Source organism: Somniosus microcephalus, chromosome 14, assembly GCF_052327205.1.
Source record: "Somniosus microcephalus isolate GS21.2 chromosome 14, FLI_Smic_1.0, whole genome shotgun sequence".
Lineage (NCBI taxonomy): Eukaryota > Metazoa > Chordata > Chondrichthyes > Squaliformes > Somniosidae > Somniosus > Somniosus microcephalus.
Window position 1 is genome coordinate 6071999 of NC_141000.1, and position 19485 is coordinate 6091483.

A 19485-nucleotide genomic window follows, 5' to 3' on the forward strand; every position below is an offset into this window, starting at 1 on the left:
GTGATTCCAGGAATGAGGGACTTCAGTTATGTTGATAGACTGGAGAAGCTGGGGTTGTTCTCCTTGGAGCAGAGAAGATTGAGAGGAGATTTGATAGAGGTGTTCAAAATCATGAGGGGTCTGGACAGAGTAGATAGAGAGAAACTGTTCCCATTGGCGGAAGGGTCAAGAACCAGAGGGCACAGATTTAAGGTGATTGGCAAAAGAACCAAAGGCGACATAAGAAAAAACTTTTTTACTCAGCGAGTGGTTAAGATCTGGAATGCACTGCCTGAAAGGGTGGTGGAGGCAGATTCAATCTTATCTTTCAAAAGGGAGATGATAAGTATCTGAAGGAAAAAAAGTTGCAGGGCTACAGAGAAAGGGCAGGGGAATGGGACTAGCTGAGAGTCGGCACGGGCTCGATGGGCCAAATGGCCTTCTTCCGTGCTGTAACCATTCTATGATTCAGTCGGAGCTTCCACTGCAGTGCCGAGACATTGAGTGGCTTCTGCTTATGCTGCAATGGAAGTTGAGACATCGGCTATCAGACGCTGCATCATGGTTGGGTCCGCATGTGTGCTAATGGAGTTGGCCACCACTTCTGTACTGGAAAGGATGGGCTCCAAGTCCTGTGCCAAGCTGGTGCCGGACTCCTCCATGCTCCTTGACGTTGCACACAGGCTTTCTGGCAGGCCTGCCACTGCACCAAGCACCATCAGCTTCCTTCTGTAACCTGCCCCATCGACATCCTCATCTGAGTCCTCTGCAGCAGAACTCGAGTGCGACCTTGCCCTCCGGCAAGCTGGCAACTGCGCTACCCTCACCCCCTGCCCTGGCTGCAGTCCACTCGCGCCCGGTGTCTCACCACGGGCAGGTCCTGCCTCTAAGCTCTCCCATAAATTATGCACAGTGTCAGTGTCTGAGCTGGTGGCTGCGAGTGTGAAATCGAGTGACGGTGTTTCTTCATCATCATTGTCTTCCTGCTCTTCAATCACTGCCTTGGCCAGGTTGCGGTCCTTGGGTATCTTAAAGGAGAAAGACACAAGGGTAGGGTTGTGGTAAGGGGAGGGGGGGAAAGCAAGAGGTACATGCTTACACCATCTTCAACTTGTAACTCAGAAGTGATCATGGGATGAGGGGGAAGTGGGATGCGAGAAGGAGGATTAGGTATGAGGATACCATCATTTTCTATGGTTTCAGCCCAGCCGCTGGCCATGGCCTCAGCAATGGCCGCACCAATGATGGTGAGCACCGTCTCCTCCATGGGGGTTAAGGGCATGCAGGTGTGCCTGTCCCCTGCCGGTTAGCTCCTGCTGCCTCCAGTTGTGTGCCACCTTGGCCTGCAAGAGAGAGGGAAGTGTGTCAGTGAGTGTGGTGCAATCTGTTTGGGTGGTGTGGTTGTCATGGTTGCATAGCTGAATAGCTGGCAGTGTGTGCAAGCTGTGAGATGTGGGTGTGAGGCTTGTAGCAGTGCTAAGTGTGTGAGGGTGAGGTGAAGCTATAAATGTTAGGTATGAGTCCTGATTAATAGAAATTGTTGGAAGGTGAGTGATGGGGATGTGGTCCATTGCGCAGTTGCTGAGGCTAGTGGTGCAGTTGGTGGGATATGGCATTTGAAGATGAATTCACTGACCTTGACCACTCGTGTGAGGTCATTGAACTTTTTGTGGAACTACATCCAGGTCCTCGGGGCTTGAATCCTTGCATTGACTGCCACAGCTATCTGCTCCCATTGCCTTCTGAGAGTTTGTCTGGATGGCCTCCTGGTCCCCTGTGGATACAGCACATCTCTCCTCTCCACCAAGGCCTCCAGTGCAGCATCGGAAAATCTTAGAGCCTGCTCTCTGCCACGTTGTGCCATTATTCACTTTCTCAGGTCAGAACCTCTTCAACAACGACTCCTAGCACCTGTTCCAGCCACAATGCACCTCCCCTTTAAGAGGTGCAGGCTGACTTTAAGTAGTGCTAACCTCTCACGATTTTGGGCCCCTCAACAGCGCGCTTAGGACTGGCTGCACGCTGCAATCATGTACATTAGCAGGCAGCAATCGGAAGCAATGGGCATGGGTTAATCCTGCATCGCGATCCCGTGCCCGTTTTCGGACACTGTCCAATTTAGACCCATCTATGTATTGTGTAAGTCAGGTATTGTACTATTAGTTTATTGGTGTGTCATTTTGCTTCTAATATTACTGATAAATACATTTAACTATCAATTTTGGTTTGAAAATAACAGTTGGATAGTGTAGTATCTTACACCTTTTGGAGTAGACAAGAAAATATGGTGGACATCCATCTTAATCTCTTGTGCATCATACTGTAATTAAGGGGTAATTGTTGGTCCTGTGACATACTATCCTATTCACGGCATATAGAAGGGGTGCAGGTTTTGGTTCACAGGAAACTGAAGGGTAAAATTTCCATGCAGTTCAATGGTCTCCGAGCATAATTTTGGCAGAAGATTGGTGGGAATCATGTAAAATAGTATAAATAGCCATGAACATTAGATAAAAGTGTTGGGAGAAAGCACAGCCTATATACATATATGGATGTACTGTACTCAGTATTACAAATAGACAGTGTAGTTGTTAAAGAGAAAACATTTTTAAAAAGTGCACAGTAACCTTCCATAAGTTGTCTGTGTAAGGATTAAGACCATCAAAAGTTCTTGTATCTAGCCAGTCTGATTAGTTACATGTCAACATAGCAGTGCTTCTGCATTGCTGACTAGGCTGTTCACTTTGTGCATATTTATTTTTAGGTCTGCAATTTTCAAAGAAAAGTACATTCCCCAGTAATGAGCATTTTTCACGAAAGACAGTTTCAACTGTCATTCTCCTTGCCAAGTATTTGTAAATGGTTTGAACTTCTGTGCTGTAGTTTAATAGTTTGAGCTGTTGTGCTGTAGTTTAACCAACTTACAAGCGATTGGTGACGTGACACTGGAAACAAATATGTTTTACTTACTTACCGGGGGACAATTTTATGGGCAATGCTTCAGGGATACCATAAATCGGATATAGCCATCGAATTCCACAAATACCTCCCGCTGCCGACCTACAAAAACTAAACAGAAAACTGTGATGAAATATATGTCTTCATCAGCCCCTGTGTTTTACCTGCATTGTATTGCGTGTACCGCCCCCTTTTCCCCTATTGTGTGTATTGGCTCCGCCCCTGTCTTTTGTCATATAAAGGTCTCAAGAGCTGTATGAGTCATTCTGCCAGACGAATCCGATGTGGAATGACGTGCAATGTTCTTAGCGATTAAAAGCCTTCAGTTGAATCCTTTAACTTCTTGTCTTTGAGTTATTGATGGCACATCAAAAACATTACTGTTATTTTTACAAAACTTATAGTCCAGCATTTGGTGCTTAAAGCTACAATCCTTACATTCTTCCACCTCATTGTTTATAGTGTCAGCACAACTATACTGAGAAGGGGGACAATTTTCACCGCCACCTGGGCAGTAATCTTGCGGAACAGATCGCTTGCCTGTTATATAACCTGCCTCATTATCATCCCATTGAAATCCAACTCTCCCAAGCACGGTGGCATAGTGGTTAGCACTGTTGCCTCACAGCGCCAGGGACCCGGGTTCGAATCCGGCCTCGGGTGACTGTCTGTGTGGAGTTTGCACATTCTCCCCGTGTTTGCGTGGGTTTCCTCCGGGTGCTCTGGTTTCCTCCCACAGTCCAAAGATGTGCGGGTTAGGTTGATTGGCTATGATAAATTGACCCTTAGTGTTAGGGGGATTAAATACGTGGGGTTACGGGGATAGGGTGGGATATGTGTTGGTGTAGGGGTTACGGGGATCGGGTGGGATATGTGTCGGTGCAGGCTCGATGGGCCGAAATGGCCTCTATCTGCACTGTGGGGTTTCTGTGATTTCTGTGATGTCTCACCCATCATCTTTGTCAGTTATCAACAGTGATGTAAAAAGACTACTGAGTGCTTGGTTTGAGTATAAAACAAGGCTTTAATCAACTGTTTCACAACCATGAGATTCTAGTTACATCACTAGTTCCTGGTTACAGAAACATCCTGAGCAAGCTGGGCCCACGCCCGAGTATTTATACTCCTTGGATGGTGCCACCAGCTGGCCGCCCAGTGTTACTTCATGAGTCATGATAAGATTCATGACAGACAGTTCAGTTTTCTATGCACTTTCAGAACTGCACTACTGGTTTACTGGCAAAGATAAGAAATGAGTTTAGGGATACTGTTAAAAAAGACTTGCATTTATATAGCGCCTTTCACGACCACCAGACAGCCCAAAGCACTTTACACCCAATGAAGTACTTTTTGAAGGGTAGTCACTGTTGTAATGTAGGAAAAGTGGCAGCTAATTTTCGCACAGCAAGCTCCCACAAACAGCAATGTGATAATGACCAGATAATCTGTTTTAGGTGTTGATTGATAAATATTGGCTAGGACACCGGGGATAACACCCCTGCTCTTCTTCAAAATAGTGCCATAGGATTTTTTACATCCACCTGAGAGAGCAGACTCAGTTTAAAGTCTCATCCAAAAGACAGCACCACCCTCAGCACTGCACTGGAGTGTCAGCCTAGATTTTTGTGCTCAAGTCTCTGGAGTGGGACTTGAACCCACAACCTTCTGACTCAGAGGCAAGAGCGCTACCAACAGCTGACATGTTGTATCATGGAAGGTGTCTGGAAGATGAGGGGCAGGTCAAGGCTGGCAAACAGTGGAAAGCAGGCTGACATTGGAGCACCATAGTGGAGACAGGAGGTTTATGACAGAGGGAAAAGGAAGATTAGAATTAATGGAACACAGGGAATGATATAGCCTGTGAAATATGAAGACAAAAGCAATGAGAGGTTTCCAGATGGGTGAGGGAGGTGGGGAAGGAGAGTATGTGGGTGAGTATGGGGCGGGAGGATTCAGGAAAGAGTAAATTTAAAAGCAGCAAGAGAAATGTCAAGGCTCTAGAGCAGAGTCGAATTTTGGGTAAAAATAAGCAGAGTGGGTCAGGGAGGGACAGAGAGTAACAGAGGTGATAAGGCATCAGTGAATTCTGGGCCATTGAATAGATAAATATAGCAAACAATAAGTGCATTACTTAATAAAAATATTAGGGTTGCTTCCTTTCTCAATGTAAATTCTTTGCCTTATTATTTGTAAGCACCAACTTTAGAATTTTTGAAACAAGAAAATTAAGCTTTAGGTCAGTTAAATGGACAAATCAATCACACTAAACAACTACTGTGGTAAAATCACAATTGCACTGCGCAAATGCTTTGTCTGCCCTCCTCCTCTCCTGAATGAGCTGATGTTTGCTGAAATACAGTCCCAAAGGCACCATCAGCCATTTGGTATTCCACCCAAGTGGCCATTTTTCATGTGTCAGCTGGTTATTCAACCATACAAGGCATCATAGCTGAGTCCGATCCTGTTCTCACCCAATGGCTAAGTATGCGCACTTTCGAATCAAGAGCAGACTTGTGGCTTATTAGGAGTAAGAAGGGAGACCAGGTTGAACTTTCCTACATGAAGGATCAGAAAGGTTCAAACCCTGGGTTATGCTGATTTCGATGCTGTCAGCTGAGGCAGTGACTCAGGTGCTACATTTGGTCTCAGCAACCCTGGACTTGAGGGTCCAAGAATAACCTAAAAACTTGACATTTAACTATGGGCTAGAAATGCGGTCTCGCCCTGTTTGGGGACGGTAACTTTTGAAAGCTGAGAAAGTTAGCGCCAGGCGCTAATGATTCGCAGCTTTGAAAAAATTGAGTTTTGGCGCTCCAGGAAGGAAGTGGAGTGCTAAATCAAGCAGCAGGCAGCAGGCGGGGCGGGAGGTGAGCAGCGCTGCACAATGGGCCGGGCAGCGCTGCCACGTTGGAAGGCTCCTTCCCTCCCTTAAGGGGAAGGCCCATCGCTGCAGGCTCTCCAAGGAAAACTTACCTGGTCCCTGACGGCAGCCACAATCTGACCTGATCAGCTCGATGCACTGCAGCAGAGTGCCGGGCTGATCGATCGCTGGCGAAGATAAAGGGGAAAAAAAAGAGAGCATTTCAGAATTTTTTGACTTACCTCGGCCACCTCGCCTTTAAGTATCGCCCCCGAGGCGCCAGGCCTCCCGATGAACGTCTCCTGCAGTTGCCGGTGTTTTCGCCCGGCGATGCTGCAGGGGGCGGAACCGAAGTTCGGGTCTGGGGCGTTACCGGGGCACTGCGCAGCCGGATGACATCACGATCTCCGGGCACAGGAGATCGTGGCACTAGGGCTTACCACCGCCGCAAACCGCCAGGTGAATTTCGCGGGCGGCGGTAACATCGCCACTCCCGGGTGGTAAGTCGTTAGCGCCCAGTTATCGCCCCCCCCCCAGAGGCGATAACAGGAGGCACTAAGGAGGCCAATTTCTAGCCCTTTATCTTTACCCAGAGTTTATCTCACATCACAGACACTTCACACTTTGGGGCTCTCATATCATGTTACCATTATGACAAAGTATACCTAGAACAGAACTCTGCAACCCTTTTCAACATCACATTATTCTAAACACAAAACAGTTGATTTCATCTTCTGTTTCAAAACTAACCTTTAGAATCCATTCTTCTGGGTCTGGTGAAATAACCATAACACTGTCATGCAGTGGTACTACATATAACCAAATTTGGATATAATAAAGTCCCTCTGTAAAACTTTTTTACAGCTATAAAAAATAGCGCATTTTAATAAGGAATTGATTACAGGCAGAATGCATCTCTTAAGAGGCTTCTTACAGAGCAATTAGCAGATGTCTGGTAGTAGGTCACCTGCCAGTGCTGCTCTGTAGTTGGGGCTGAGACACGTCGGTGAAGCAGAGAAGAAGGGAGTTTCACTCTGCACCTAACTGTGCTATACTGTACCTGACCTGGGAATGCTCAATAGTGGTATTGGAAGCCTTAAATGGAAAGTGTTTTATTCTTCAGCACTAATATTGCTCACTTTCATAACACAATTCACAAAAAACATAGAAGGCAGAAAACTAAGCTGACACAAAGTTTGGTATAGTATTGATGTTCTGCCACAGGATGTCACTGACATAATTAGTAAATAATGTGTTGTTATATTTAGAAAGCTTGCTAAAGACATCTACTGACAGATCATCATTACTACATCAATTTTTAATCTCCTCTTTGACTTCTTAAATTCAATATTAGATTCCTGAAAAATAACCAAGGGGCTCTGAATTCTCTTCCTAGTTCCAGAATGTTTATTCTAATAGTGCTTTTGTCCCAAATGCCTACTCTTCACTATAGATCTTAACCCTTCCACCCACGTGTAATGAGTTTTGAATGACTTTTTTGTATTCAGTTTCTGTTCTTAAATCTTACAGTATCTGTAATTTGCTCTCAACTTAAAAGATCAATATGTACAGAAGCTCAATGTCCTTTATCCCTTTTAGGTGCAATCCCATTTCCTACTCAAATATTAAAAGTGATGGTTGGCATTTTAAAACTGGAATCTAAAAACTCAGTCAGCACTGAGGGGAATGTAATAAGCCACTGACGTACTCTAATACAGGCCTTCCCCCACAAAGTGTGTAAATATATATATTACCATTCCCCTGCACCCGCCACCCACCCTCCCACCTGACAGACAGAAACCAGGCAGGGGAGCAGTTAAAATGGAGCAGGGGAACTACCTAATTCTTTCCCAACCCAATCTGACCATCTGCAATGTAACTGCAGTTGGCAACATCATCCATCATCTCCCTTGACCCTACCAGCGCCTCTGTTGTCAGCCTGCTTGTTCGACATCCAGTCCTGGATGAGCCGCAATTTCATCCAGTTAAACATTGGGAAGACAGAACCCACTGGGGGTAATTTTAAGGCCCTCCTTAAAACTTTCCTCTTGACCAAGCTTTTGGTTATCTGTTCTAATGTCTCCTTCTTTGGCTCGGTGTCAATTTCTTTGTCGGATTACGCTCCTGCGAGGCGCTTTGGGACATTTCACAATGTTAAAGGCGCTACATAAATGTAAATTGTTGTTGTTTTTGATTGGCTTGTGTTCAGTTTTTGGAACAGTTAAAACAATCAGTTCAGTTTTCTTCAGAGACAGTGATTTCTGATTCCTTTTTTTTCAATTAAGACATTCAGGTGAATCTATTTCCTGTAGTATTATTTCTTTGCTTTTTTTAACGTTTGTTATTTTGTGATAGTCTACAGTCAGCACACATCTCATCCAGTGTTTGTATCAGCAGGAGTAAAATGGTTTTATGTATTCAATTGTTCCTTTATACAGTTATTAAAACAAATATTTCTGTTCATTTATTTTGTGTGCCTTCATCTTACCTTTTCTGTTCTCCAGCTGTCACTTCAGACGTTACATAAGGCCAACTATTTCCATTTTGCTTCTTAATTTGGACTACCATCAGACCCTCGTATAATGCCATGTCATCAGGTGCAAAAATCAGAGGGATGTCCAATTTCCCTTTCGGGGGAAGTAATATACCTATTCAATTGAATAACAGATATAGCATTAATATATACTGTCAGAAAATCTTAAGCTTCAGAGACCAGAGATATGTAATTCACCTAGAGTAATTTCAAATTTGACAAATCTAATTTTACATATTAGATACTGTAAACGGCTTGGTAGAACAAGGTGCCAGCTGATAAAGAAAGATGACACATTGTGTAGACAAATCAGTTGATATGCACTTTATTACCAGTGATAATGATAAATGTGAGATGATTTAAGACACTCTATTAAATTTAGGAAGCTATGCAAGTATTAAATTGTAAATTGTCCTGATACTACGTGGGGAGTGGAGTTGCATAAAGGCATGAAATTGTAAATCTCTCCTGCATGTTTGCAATGATGTGGAATAGTTCAATATTCTTTTTATGTGTGTGTGCGCTGTGTGGAGGGCGAAGAGGAGCTTGAAATAACCAGGTACAGAATGGTCAAGAACTATTCCAAGGGATTGTCCTTCACTTAGGAACATAGGAACAGGAGGAGGCCATTTAGCCCCTCGACCCTGTTTCGCCATTCAATGAGATCATGGCTGATCTGCGATCTAACTCCATATACAGGAAACGTTGGTTTATCCAGAGGTTGTATGGCCGGAAACCTCGATCTAACGGCAGAAATCAGCAGCCGTTTTGTTAGTTTTTTTTTCTTCTTTTTCTTCTCCTAGCATTTTTTTTAAACAGTCAGTCTCTGGAAAGCCTCTCTGAAGCTGTTGCTAAGCTACAGAGATGCTTCCAAGGTACGGGCCGACTGTTTACAAGCTGTTGCTAAGCAACAGTGTTTGTTGTCAGATACGGAGATGAAAACCTCCGTATCCTTCAACATTAGCACTGGTCTGTCCGGAAGTTTTCATAGATTGGCATCATGCTGGTCCCATCGGTGCCGGATATCACGAAGTTTCCTGTACCCACCTTTGGCCCCTTTCCCTTAATACCTTTAGTTAATAAAAAGCTATCAATCTCCAATTTAAAATCAACAATTGATCTAGCATCAATTGCTGTTTGCGGAAGAGAGTTCCAAACTTCTACCACCCTTTGTGTGTAGAAGTGTTTCCTAATTTCACTCCTGAAAGGTCTGGCTCTAATTTTTAGACTATGCCCCCGAGTCCCAGGGCTGGATGCGAAGGCGGGTCTGGAGGCAGGACTGCTGGGAGAATCCCAAAAATGGGAGCGGGTCCTAAACCTGCTCCCAACCCGCCTCCAACCAATCGTCCCAGGAGTCGCGTCCCCAATTTGCGCAGGGACCCGAATCCTAGCGGCAGGAAGAGGATTATAGCCACTTAACTGCCTGTTAACAGGTAGTTAACAGGCAGCTAAGAGGCTTTTTCCAATTTTTCAACTGCTGCTGTGGGCTTCCCGACGTCAGGGAACCCCGCCAGGGTAAGTGAGGCGTACTGTGGGTCTGTTGTTATGTTGGTGTTTGGATGACAGCTGCAGAAGTGGTGTGAAGCATGCAGTGGGACACTGGTTGGTATCAGAGCTAAGGAAAAGTTGGGAAAGTAATTTTTAATGTGGTTAGATGTTTCTGCAGGTGACAAGCTGTGAAGTGTTTGTGTAGGCTCATCTCATCAGGAGAAGTGACAGATGGCTTCTGCAATCTCAGCTGCAGCTGCCATCTGTTTTATCCTAAGGAGAGAGTAATTGGAGAGGCTGGGTGCAAGGGCTCACCTTTGGACAGTGATTGTCAGTGTTTGACAGCACCTTAATGCTGTCAAACACTGACAATTCATCTGTCAAACAAGTGTGGTGCATATGCCTTTAAGAAAACTGGCAAATGAAGCGTCATCAACTGACATCATCTGACACCGGCTTTCCCTTAATTGGCCGGCAAGCCCGCAGAGCGGGGCTTAACAAGGCCAATCAGGGCAAATTGGCGTCTGTTTGTCAGACGTCGCTGGGGGCGGGACTAGAATCTGGAAGGCAGCAGTCCCGCCCCCAACGTGTGTCGGTGAGTAAAATCCAGCCCCTAAAATCTCCAACCAGCGGAAATAGTTTATTTCTATCTTCCCTATCTGTTCCCCTTAAAACTTCGATCAGATCACCCCTTAATATTCTGAATTCTAGGGAATACAAAAATTCTGTGTGTTGATTTTGATCCCTTGCAAGTTTCTTTTCGTACTTCCTTTTTGTAGCTCTTACTATCTCTTTTGTGACCCTTTGCTGTTCTTTGATGTTCTTCCAAAATCATTAGTATAAACGGATCCTCTGGAAAACACAGGATGAAAAGTTCTCAAGGATGGATGGGTCGAAGACAAATACTTTATACATTCTACTTTCCATTGCACAAAACAGGCCTCAATCTCATTCACATCTGCTACTTTAGGCTTTTGATTGCCCCTTACCCTAAATAAATGATCCACTATAGTACTGAGGTTAGGAAATAAGGGAAATCTTTGTTCTAACCTGTAAATTAAACAACAGCATTCCATAAGATCCATTAGACATATTTAAGAGGATGGTAATTTAGTACAATTTACATTCTCTCAGACCCATATGAGAGCTGCTCATTAAAACTCTCTCCCAACAATCTGAGTGATAGGTTGTTATTTAGGAATTTCAGTCTGGAATAATTGTGAATGAAAACCTGCCGAGTGGTGATTGGTGTTATATCTGATCTAAAAGTATTTCTTATTGTAGCTGATTACAAATTCGAAGAATATTTCACTCTTAAGTTCTGTCACGTTTGTTAATAAACATCTTAAAAATCTTCATTGTTTGTTTCTTTTTTCTTTATTTAACAGTTTCAGACTTTCTGTAATCGTCAAATACAGGTGGCTAGAAATTCGGGAGCCCCCATTTTTGGGGAGATCGTGGGGGATCGCAGGTCTCGGAAGGGAGATCGTGGTTCTCATGGGAGCAATCGGGGGGGGAGCAATCGGGGGGGGAGATCGCAGGTCGCAGGTGGGGTATTGTCGGTCTCGGGGGGGGGGAATCACGGGTCTTGGGGCGGCAGTCATGGGCCTCGTGGTTGCGGGGGGGGGGTGGGGGGAGGTCAGTGGCCTGGGGGGAGCAATCGATGACCTGTGGGGGGGTCAGCATGGAGGTCGAGTCCAGGGGGAAGGTAAGTGGCAGATCGGGGAGGGAGATCTGGGGTTGTGGATCCTGGGCATGGAGGTTGGGGACCTCGGGGGCGAGAGGGAGGGTGTTTGGGGATCTCAAGGGCAGGAGGGAATTGCTAGTATACAATTTCATAGGCGTCTAGACAATGGGTTGATTCCTGCACCTGAACGAGTAGGCCCGAGGTTCACCTGATATTGGGCTCATTTAAATTACAATGGTGTACTGCAAACATCTCATAGGTGTTCCCAGGCAGCTGAATCAACAGCTTGCATTAATATAATGCTGGTAACGTAGTAAAATGTCCCAAAGCTCTTCACAGAAGCGTTATCAGATAAAATCTGATACCGAGCCAAAGGTAAGAGACATTAGGACAGATGACCAAAAGCTTGGCCAAAGAGATAGGTTTTAAGGAGCATCTAAAGGAGGAGAGAGAGATAGAGAGGCTTTTGGTGAAAAAAAAGAAATTCAGTTGCACAATTACAGATTAAAACATTGTTTAAGAGGAGTTGGGGCCAGGGGTGGAGACTCCCAGGTCAGTTGTTTCCTCAGCCTTTCCCTATTGGAAGCTTTTGAGTGGCAGCCCGTCCACCCAACGAGAATAAGCTCACTGGCCATTAGTCCTGTGAAAATGGGGCTTACCTTGGGGGCCCAGGCCAAGTAAACTGGCTGGACCCCTAAGATTCATCTAAGATTAATCCTTAGTAAAGCAGTACCAGATTTCCAAATAAGTAGGTAAACCACTAATTCTGTCAATTTACTTTACTTTGCATTTATCAATCTGCTCCACAATCCCAGTTGTAAATCTGCTGTATAAATACATGGCTCTAAAATCTAAAGCTCTATCTCCCAGCCGGGACACCCTGAGGATTGGGGCAAGTGGGCACCCCGGAGGTGTGCCCGTGGAGGTATTATTGATCATTGAGTCTGTGCTAATTAGGTGCCTTCCCCTGACCCCTCATACTCCACTGGGGTCAGCGCTGGAGGGCACCAGCAGACACATTCCCAAAGTAACTACTGGGATCACATCACTGAGCATTCAGGGCCGGATTGTTTGTGGTATAGAAAAATGAGTCTGAGAAGAAAGGATTCAGTTGAATGATAACTGGTGCTATACGCAATTGTAGCATGCCAACACTTGAAGGGCTATGTGTGACTGAACGACAGTCTTTGTTGCTATAGTCCTACTATCTAGTTCTAATCTGTGCTGACTTTCAAACTGTGTCAAGTGATGATCTTAACACAAATATAATACACACTAAAGAAAACTGAATTTGTATCAACTTTGAGCAAGCTGAATGGTCTGTGAGATAAGAGATTAAAAAAAAGAGCTATATATACACAGAGAGAGAGCAAGTTATAGAGAAGCTACGTATCAATGCTGGCTTCACTCATTTTCCTGAGGGAGGTTTTCAGTACATGTTATTTTGTAAAGATATATATATATAACATTACATCAGCAAATTACATAAGGCAGGTAATATCCAGAATAAAGTGAAGCTGAGAAGGAATGCTATAAGAGAGCAGAGAGGTTGGAATTAGTGGTTGTTGTCAATTAAAATAGTATAAATATTTTGATATGAAATGGTTAATCTGGAGAATGGACAGTTTCACAACAGATGACAACAAAAGAGGGAGATGGCAACTGTTCAGATTTTCTATCTTGTATGGCAGAGCGTGGACTTCCAGTTCAACAAAAAGAAAGAAAGAATGCTAAGATGAGATGCCCTGATGATTCAGTTGGCAGCGTATGCTTCAATGTCACCATGAGGGAAAATATCCAGAAATGAGATCATTTGTGCATGTAAATGCATATTTAAAAGAAAACCTTTGCAGTAATGTTCACAGCTGTTGCCATAGCATATCTACTAGATCACAGCAAGCTTCTATGGTTTTATTTAGAAGATTATGTCTGTCTATTTTTCTGGAGAAAGGGAGAGTGAGAATGCGAAAATTAGTCAGACAATCAGAAGTACAGAGGAGACAATTAGAAAAGTATGTGAACCATAGAGAGAGAGAGAACAAAAGAGAAAAGGGAGACAGAAATAATTAGAGTGGGAGAAAGGCAGAAAAATTGTGTAATTCTCTTTCCTTCCCCCTCCCCGCCTCCAAACCTACCTAAGGGCCGTTGCCGGCATCACAGCCAGCCCAAATTTATGTGGAGCAAACTGGTGAGCTGCCTTTGGATGTTCAAATGGTGTGTGCTGCTCACCAAAATTATGGAAATGAGGCCCAAGGGTGAGGGTCGATATCCTGCTCAGTGGGTGGGAGCTGCAGGTCAGGACAAAGAAGCTGCTCAGTGGTGCAAAGGGGTCAAAGTTGGGGGCAGGGGAGGGTGCCTGGTTAGAAGTTCGGCTGGGACTGTACAGCCTCAGAGGGGGTTATGGTTTGTGGTGGATGAGGCTGGAGGGAGCTACGCAGTGGGCCAAGGGTGCTACGGCAAACCTCTGCTTCATTTGCCGAAATTTTGCATCATTCTGTAATGAATAATTTGTTGCAATCCCACTGGTTTGGCAACGGTGACCTTCATAACCTGTTTCTCCAAAGTATCTTCCATTGTGTTGCGGCAGCTTTTTCCAGCACTTTCAATGGTTGGTTGTCTGCTGTTGCGGTCGGTGTGGTATGCACTTGTTTTCATAGTGCTCTGGTGGCTGATTTTTGGTTGCGAGGTATTGTTCTTCTCTTTGCTGAAACAGACTTCTATTTTTTCAACCGTTCTGTTTAATTTCTTTATGATTTCTAATATTTTGTTTATTTTTTTGTTTATCTGTAACTTAAATTGAATGTGAATTGAATTGTCCTGAAAATGGTAGACCTCTCTCACATAACGTTAGGTAAAATCATGTTAGGTGGACAGCGTCACCTGCAGGTGTAGTTCCAATGGAATGTTGTAACCACACACGGGTCCGGATTTTAAACCTAGGTGGGCTTTGGGTGGGTGGGTCGTGCGGTGAACTGGAAACTCAACCGCTGCGGCAGAAATCAGGCTCAGGCTATTTTAACTCCTGGGCCTCGTTAACATGGCGACGGTCTACTTTCTACCCAGAATGGGCAATGTGTTGGCAAAGGTTAAAATGCATGCTTTGGAAATAAATAAGCAGATGATTTCAGGATTGCTGGATTAGGATGAAATTAGAAGAAGAATGAGAAACACACTGGGCTGGATTTTGTCATTGGTGACGGGTTGGGGGTGGGTCAGATGGTCGGCAGGGTCCCGCTCCCGCCTCCGATGTCAGGCGGGATAATTGAGCGATTTTGCCCTAATTGGGCAATTGATTCCCAGCATGTGCGCACCCCTGGCCCAGTGAGTCTTTTGGCCCTGAAACTCGCCTCTGATGACGTAATTTACGCAGCTGCATTTAAGGGCTGCAAGCAGTCTTGATTCATTTTCTGCCTTAGAACTTCTATTTGCGATTCTTCTAACGGTTTTGTGCTCCTGATATGTCTACTTCAAGGTCCAAGGCCGCACCCATGAGGACTCCCTCCATGCTCTGGAGGAGGGAGCCAGAGCTCAGAAGGAGGTGTGGTTTCCTTCCTCTGGGAGGAAAAAACCTCCCCAGCAGACCAAAGCTGTGTGGCTGCAAGTGGCACAGGAGGTCAGTTCGAGATCAATGTGCAGCAGAACCTGGCTGCAGTGCCGAACGTTGTTTAAGGACCTTCTCCGCACAGGAAAAGTGAGTATGACATCACCATTACCCTCAATCTGCTCCCCATCGCCTCTCATCACCAGCACTCTGCATTGTCAACCTCCTCCTCCACATCCCATTGGACCCTTACATCCCTGCACCCTTCACCACCCCTCTCTCTCTATGTACACATTCACTCCACTATTCAACTATGCTGCCCTCACACTCCCTATCACTGTTATGCAATGACAACAACTTACAACACACAGGGAGGGCCCTTGGTCTTGGGACCTCACTCCATCTTTGTGTCCTTCTAAGCATCTATGCTATGGATTCTCTGCACTCACTCCATCATTCTCACTCAAACTCCACTCGTGTCCCTCATTGCAAGAAATGAGAGCCCACAATAAGAGAGAAAGGGCAAAGACAGAAGGAGGGCCACCCTCAATAGCCCAGCTCACCAGCGCTGAGGAGACGGCCCTAGAGATCGTGGGAGCCGAGGAGGATGTGCAAGTGGGGGACAGACAGACGGGCACATCAGAGCAAGCTGGTGACAGAATAGTTTTGCATCTCTCTCATTGACATTGCATGAGTGACTGATAATGATTCTGATGTTCTAACAGATTGACTTATGATAATCTGCACACTTTAATGTGCATGCAACGTTTACCTCACATCTCTAACTCTTTCCTTTACTCCCCCACAGGACCATCGAGAGCCCCCGTCCCCACTGTCCAGGAGGAAGAGCCTGAGCATCCAGACTCCTCAGAGGAAGCTGCAACCTCTGAGGGCGCAGCGTCAGCAGAATTAAACACATCCAGCACCAGCACAGACACTCACACCACGGTGGGACCTTCGCGACATAGAGCAATGTTGTCACCTAGTGTATCACAGCTCACAAGTGGGCATCAGCAGATGGTGGAGACTGGGACAGCAGTGGAGAGTCCTCGTCGGAGGGCGCAGGACTCTGCCAGCTTGGCTCAGCTGCATGTCGACCCTGTGCCTCCGGGTCCATCCAGAAGGAGAGTGGTGCTGGAACTCCAGGAACAGGTGCAGGAGTCTCTGGCAGGTTTTGTATCCAGGGTCACTGCGAGTGTGGAGAGGATGGAGGAGTCCATTGCTAACATGAGCAGAGCCTTTGTGGAGGCACTGACGCATGAACGCATCACCACGGAAAGGATGGCAACCTCCGTGGAGAGGATGGCTACGGCCATGGAGGAGCTAAGTCGCCAGAGTGTTGAAAACATGGTCATTGTTCAGAATAGACACATCTCTGGAGGAGCGATGGGCAGCTATTGAGCAGAGAAACCAGAGCTTCATGGAAGTCCTCTGGAGTATGACTGCCAGTGCAGAAACAGGTCCTCATGGCCCCCCTGAAGTGCAGCAAGGTGCTGTCAAGCCACTTGTTATCTCTGAAGTGGGGCTGACCCATGAGAGAGATGTTGGTGGCAGACAACAAGGAAGTGGGGGCTCCTCTCCAAGCACTCACACTCCCATGCCATAGCGGAGCCCTCGGTCAGAGCCCCACCAGAGAATTCAGCCAACTGTGATGGGCGTCTCATCCCCTGCACAGCCACAGACTGTTGGTGAGCCCTCACAGGCTCGCAACCCCAGAGGACGCCTGCCAAAGGTGTTGAGGCAGTAGCAGCATGAAAGTGAGCAAGGAGCTTTCACATCTGCTGAAGCCACAGGGGAGCCACGTAGGAGCACACATAAGAGGAAGATAAAGCACAAGTAGTCACAAGGGTAGTCACTTGGGTGTTCTGTTGTGTTTAATTGTTAAATGCCATCACGGGTGTTCTGTTGTGTTTAATTGTTAAATGCCATCCTTTAGTGAATGTTATAAAATGAAGTGATGGCAAACTGTTGAAGCTCTGGGCTGTGTCATTTCGCAAATGGAAGTTCCACATTGAGGGCTCAGGGCGACTTGGATTTGTCATGATCGTGGTCAGAGTGATAGGAAGCCGCAGGTTCTTGTCCATTGTCTATGGTGTGGTAAGAAGATGCGAGCCAAATGTGTTTGACTGGGCAGCCTAAGCAAATCTGGCCAAGATGAGTGCATCCCTTGCATCCCAGGCAGCAATGTTCTCGTGTGCTGCTGCTGCTAGTTTACGCACCTCCGCAAGGTCTTCGTTCTCGCTCTCCTCCTCCTCCTCCTCATGCTCATCTGAGGAGGCTATGCGCTGAGCCACTTGTCCCTCCGGCAACTGCAAGCCACGATGCTGTGCGAGGTTATGAAGTGCACAGCAGACCACGACGATTCTGGAGACCCTGGCTGCTGAGTACTGCAGGCTCCACCTGATCTATCAAGGCATCTGAATCGCATCTTCAGCAAGCCGATGGTTTGCTCATTAATGGATCTGGTCAAAATGTGGCTGGAGTTGTAGCGCTCCTCAGTTTCATTGGATGGCCTCTTGTACGGCGTCATTAGTCACGTCTTCAGGGGACAGCCCTTGTCTACAAGTAGCCATCCGCAAAGTTGGTTTGGCGAACTGAAGAGCAGAGGCACACTAGATTGCCGCAGGATGAACAAGTCATGGCAACTGCCAGGGTACTTGGCGCAAACATGCAAAATTTCCTTCTTGTGGTTACACACCAGCTGCACATTGAGGGAGTGGAAGCCCTTGCGGTTGACAAAAAGAGCTGGATTGTGATGGGGTGCCTTAAGGGCCACATGTGTACAGTCTACGACGCCCTGCACCCTTGGAAAGTCTGCCATATTTGCAAATCCAACCGCACCCGTGGTTATACTTGCTTGATCCTAGGCGAAGTTGATGTAATTGTGCGCCTTTGCAAAGAGGGCATCGGTTACCTGCATGATGCAAGTGTGTGCGGCCGACTGGGAGATGCCACTGATGTCTGTTGTTGATCCCTGGAATGAGCCTGAAACAGAAAAGTTGAGTGCGGTGGTGACTTTTACAGCCACTGGTAAGGGGTGTCCACTCGCTCCTCTGGGCTCCAGGTCTTGCTGCAGCATTGCGCATATGTCACCCACTGCCTCTCGCGAAAGTCTCAGCCTCCTTTGGCACTGCTGCTCAGTCATGTTGAGGTAGCTCATCCTCTTTCTGCAAACCCTGTTTCAGGAGTATCTCCTGCGGCAACGTGCTTCCCTGCGCTAGCGCCTTCTGGCCTGTGCAGCTTCAGGTGGGTGAGCAGCAGCTTGGCGCTCCTGTTGGTGCTGCTGTTGTTCCGGGTTCTGCTGCTGCCGCGGCTGGTCTTCGTCCGAATCTGAGGTCCAGGAGGAAAGGAAATAAATGGTTCCCGTGCTGCTGGTATATATCTCAGTTGAGGAAGCGCTCAGTCAAGGTGGGAAGAGGGTTTTCCCAGGAGGTCACAGTGAAGATGGATCTCAGCTTCACCAGTTCCAAGATCAGTGGACCTGCAAAAAGTTCTCCAAGACCTGAAAAAACAAAGTTCTGCCACCTGCAACTGATCCTTGTTGAAAACTCCGTTTTTATGATGGAGCTGCAGCTGTTGGGTTGACAAGTGGCTGGCTTCCTAACAGGATTAGCTGGCGTGTTTCAGGAGAGACGTGCAGCACGCTGGAAATGTGGCAAACTTTGAAAGGACTCTCAAAATGGGATTATAGAGGTCGTTAAGTAGTAGTTAAGTGCCTTAAAGGCCTATCCCACCGCTTGGAGGCGGGACCAAAACAGAGTCTACAAGCCCGCCTTTGGGAAAGTTGTGCAGAGGCGGGATCGGAACCCGCCACCATTTTTTGCTACTTTACCACCTGACCCGCCTTCAAACCCGCCTCCTCAGGGCTGGCAAAATCCAGCCCAGTCTGTTATTGGGTTCGGAGAGCATGGAGGGCTTCACCTGCATCGCCTACCATCCTCCCTTAAATAGCGCTCGTTAAAGTGAGGGATAACAACAACAACTTGTACTTAATATAGTGCCTTTAACATAGTAAAACATCTTCACAGGAATATTATAAGACAAAAAATGACACCGAGCCACATAAGGAGAAATTAGGGCAGGTGACCAAAGGCTTGGTCAAAGTCATAGGTTTTAAGGAGTGTCTTAAAGGAGGAAAGAGAGGTGGAGAGGTTTAGGCAGGGAATTCCAGAGCCTAGGCAACAGAAGGCACGGCCACCAATGGTTGAGCGATTATAACCAGGGATACTCAAGAGGGCAGAATTAGAGGGGCACAGATATCTCGGGGGGTTGTGGGTCTGGAGGAGATTACAGAGATAGGGAGGGGCAAGGCCATGGAGGGATTTTGAAAACAAAATTGAGAATTTTGAAATCGAGGTGCTACTTAACTGGGAGCCAATGTAGGTCAGCGGGCACAGGGTTGATGGATGAACGGGACTTGGTGCGAGTTAGGTCATGGG

General features: G+C 46.3%; 1 protein-coding gene across 2 annotated transcripts in view; it reads right to left on the minus strand.

Annotated features, from left to right (window-relative positions):
• Positions 1–19485, minus strand: part of LOC147107297 (cilia- and flagella-associated protein 47-like) — a 797073-nt gene that overhangs the window by 99856 nt on the left and 677732 nt on the right. The window contains exons 59-60 of one of the 2 annotated variants that reach the window (XM_086006182.1): positions 8286–8445; positions 2954–3048 (exon numbers count right to left, since the gene is read on the minus strand). In XM_086006182.1, coding sequence (XP_085862308.1) covers positions 2954–3048; positions 8286–8445 — 255 coding nt within the window. The remainder of the gene's footprint in view (positions 1–2953; positions 3049–8285; positions 8446–19485) is intronic. The other variant, XM_086006181.1, reaches the window with a different exon arrangement.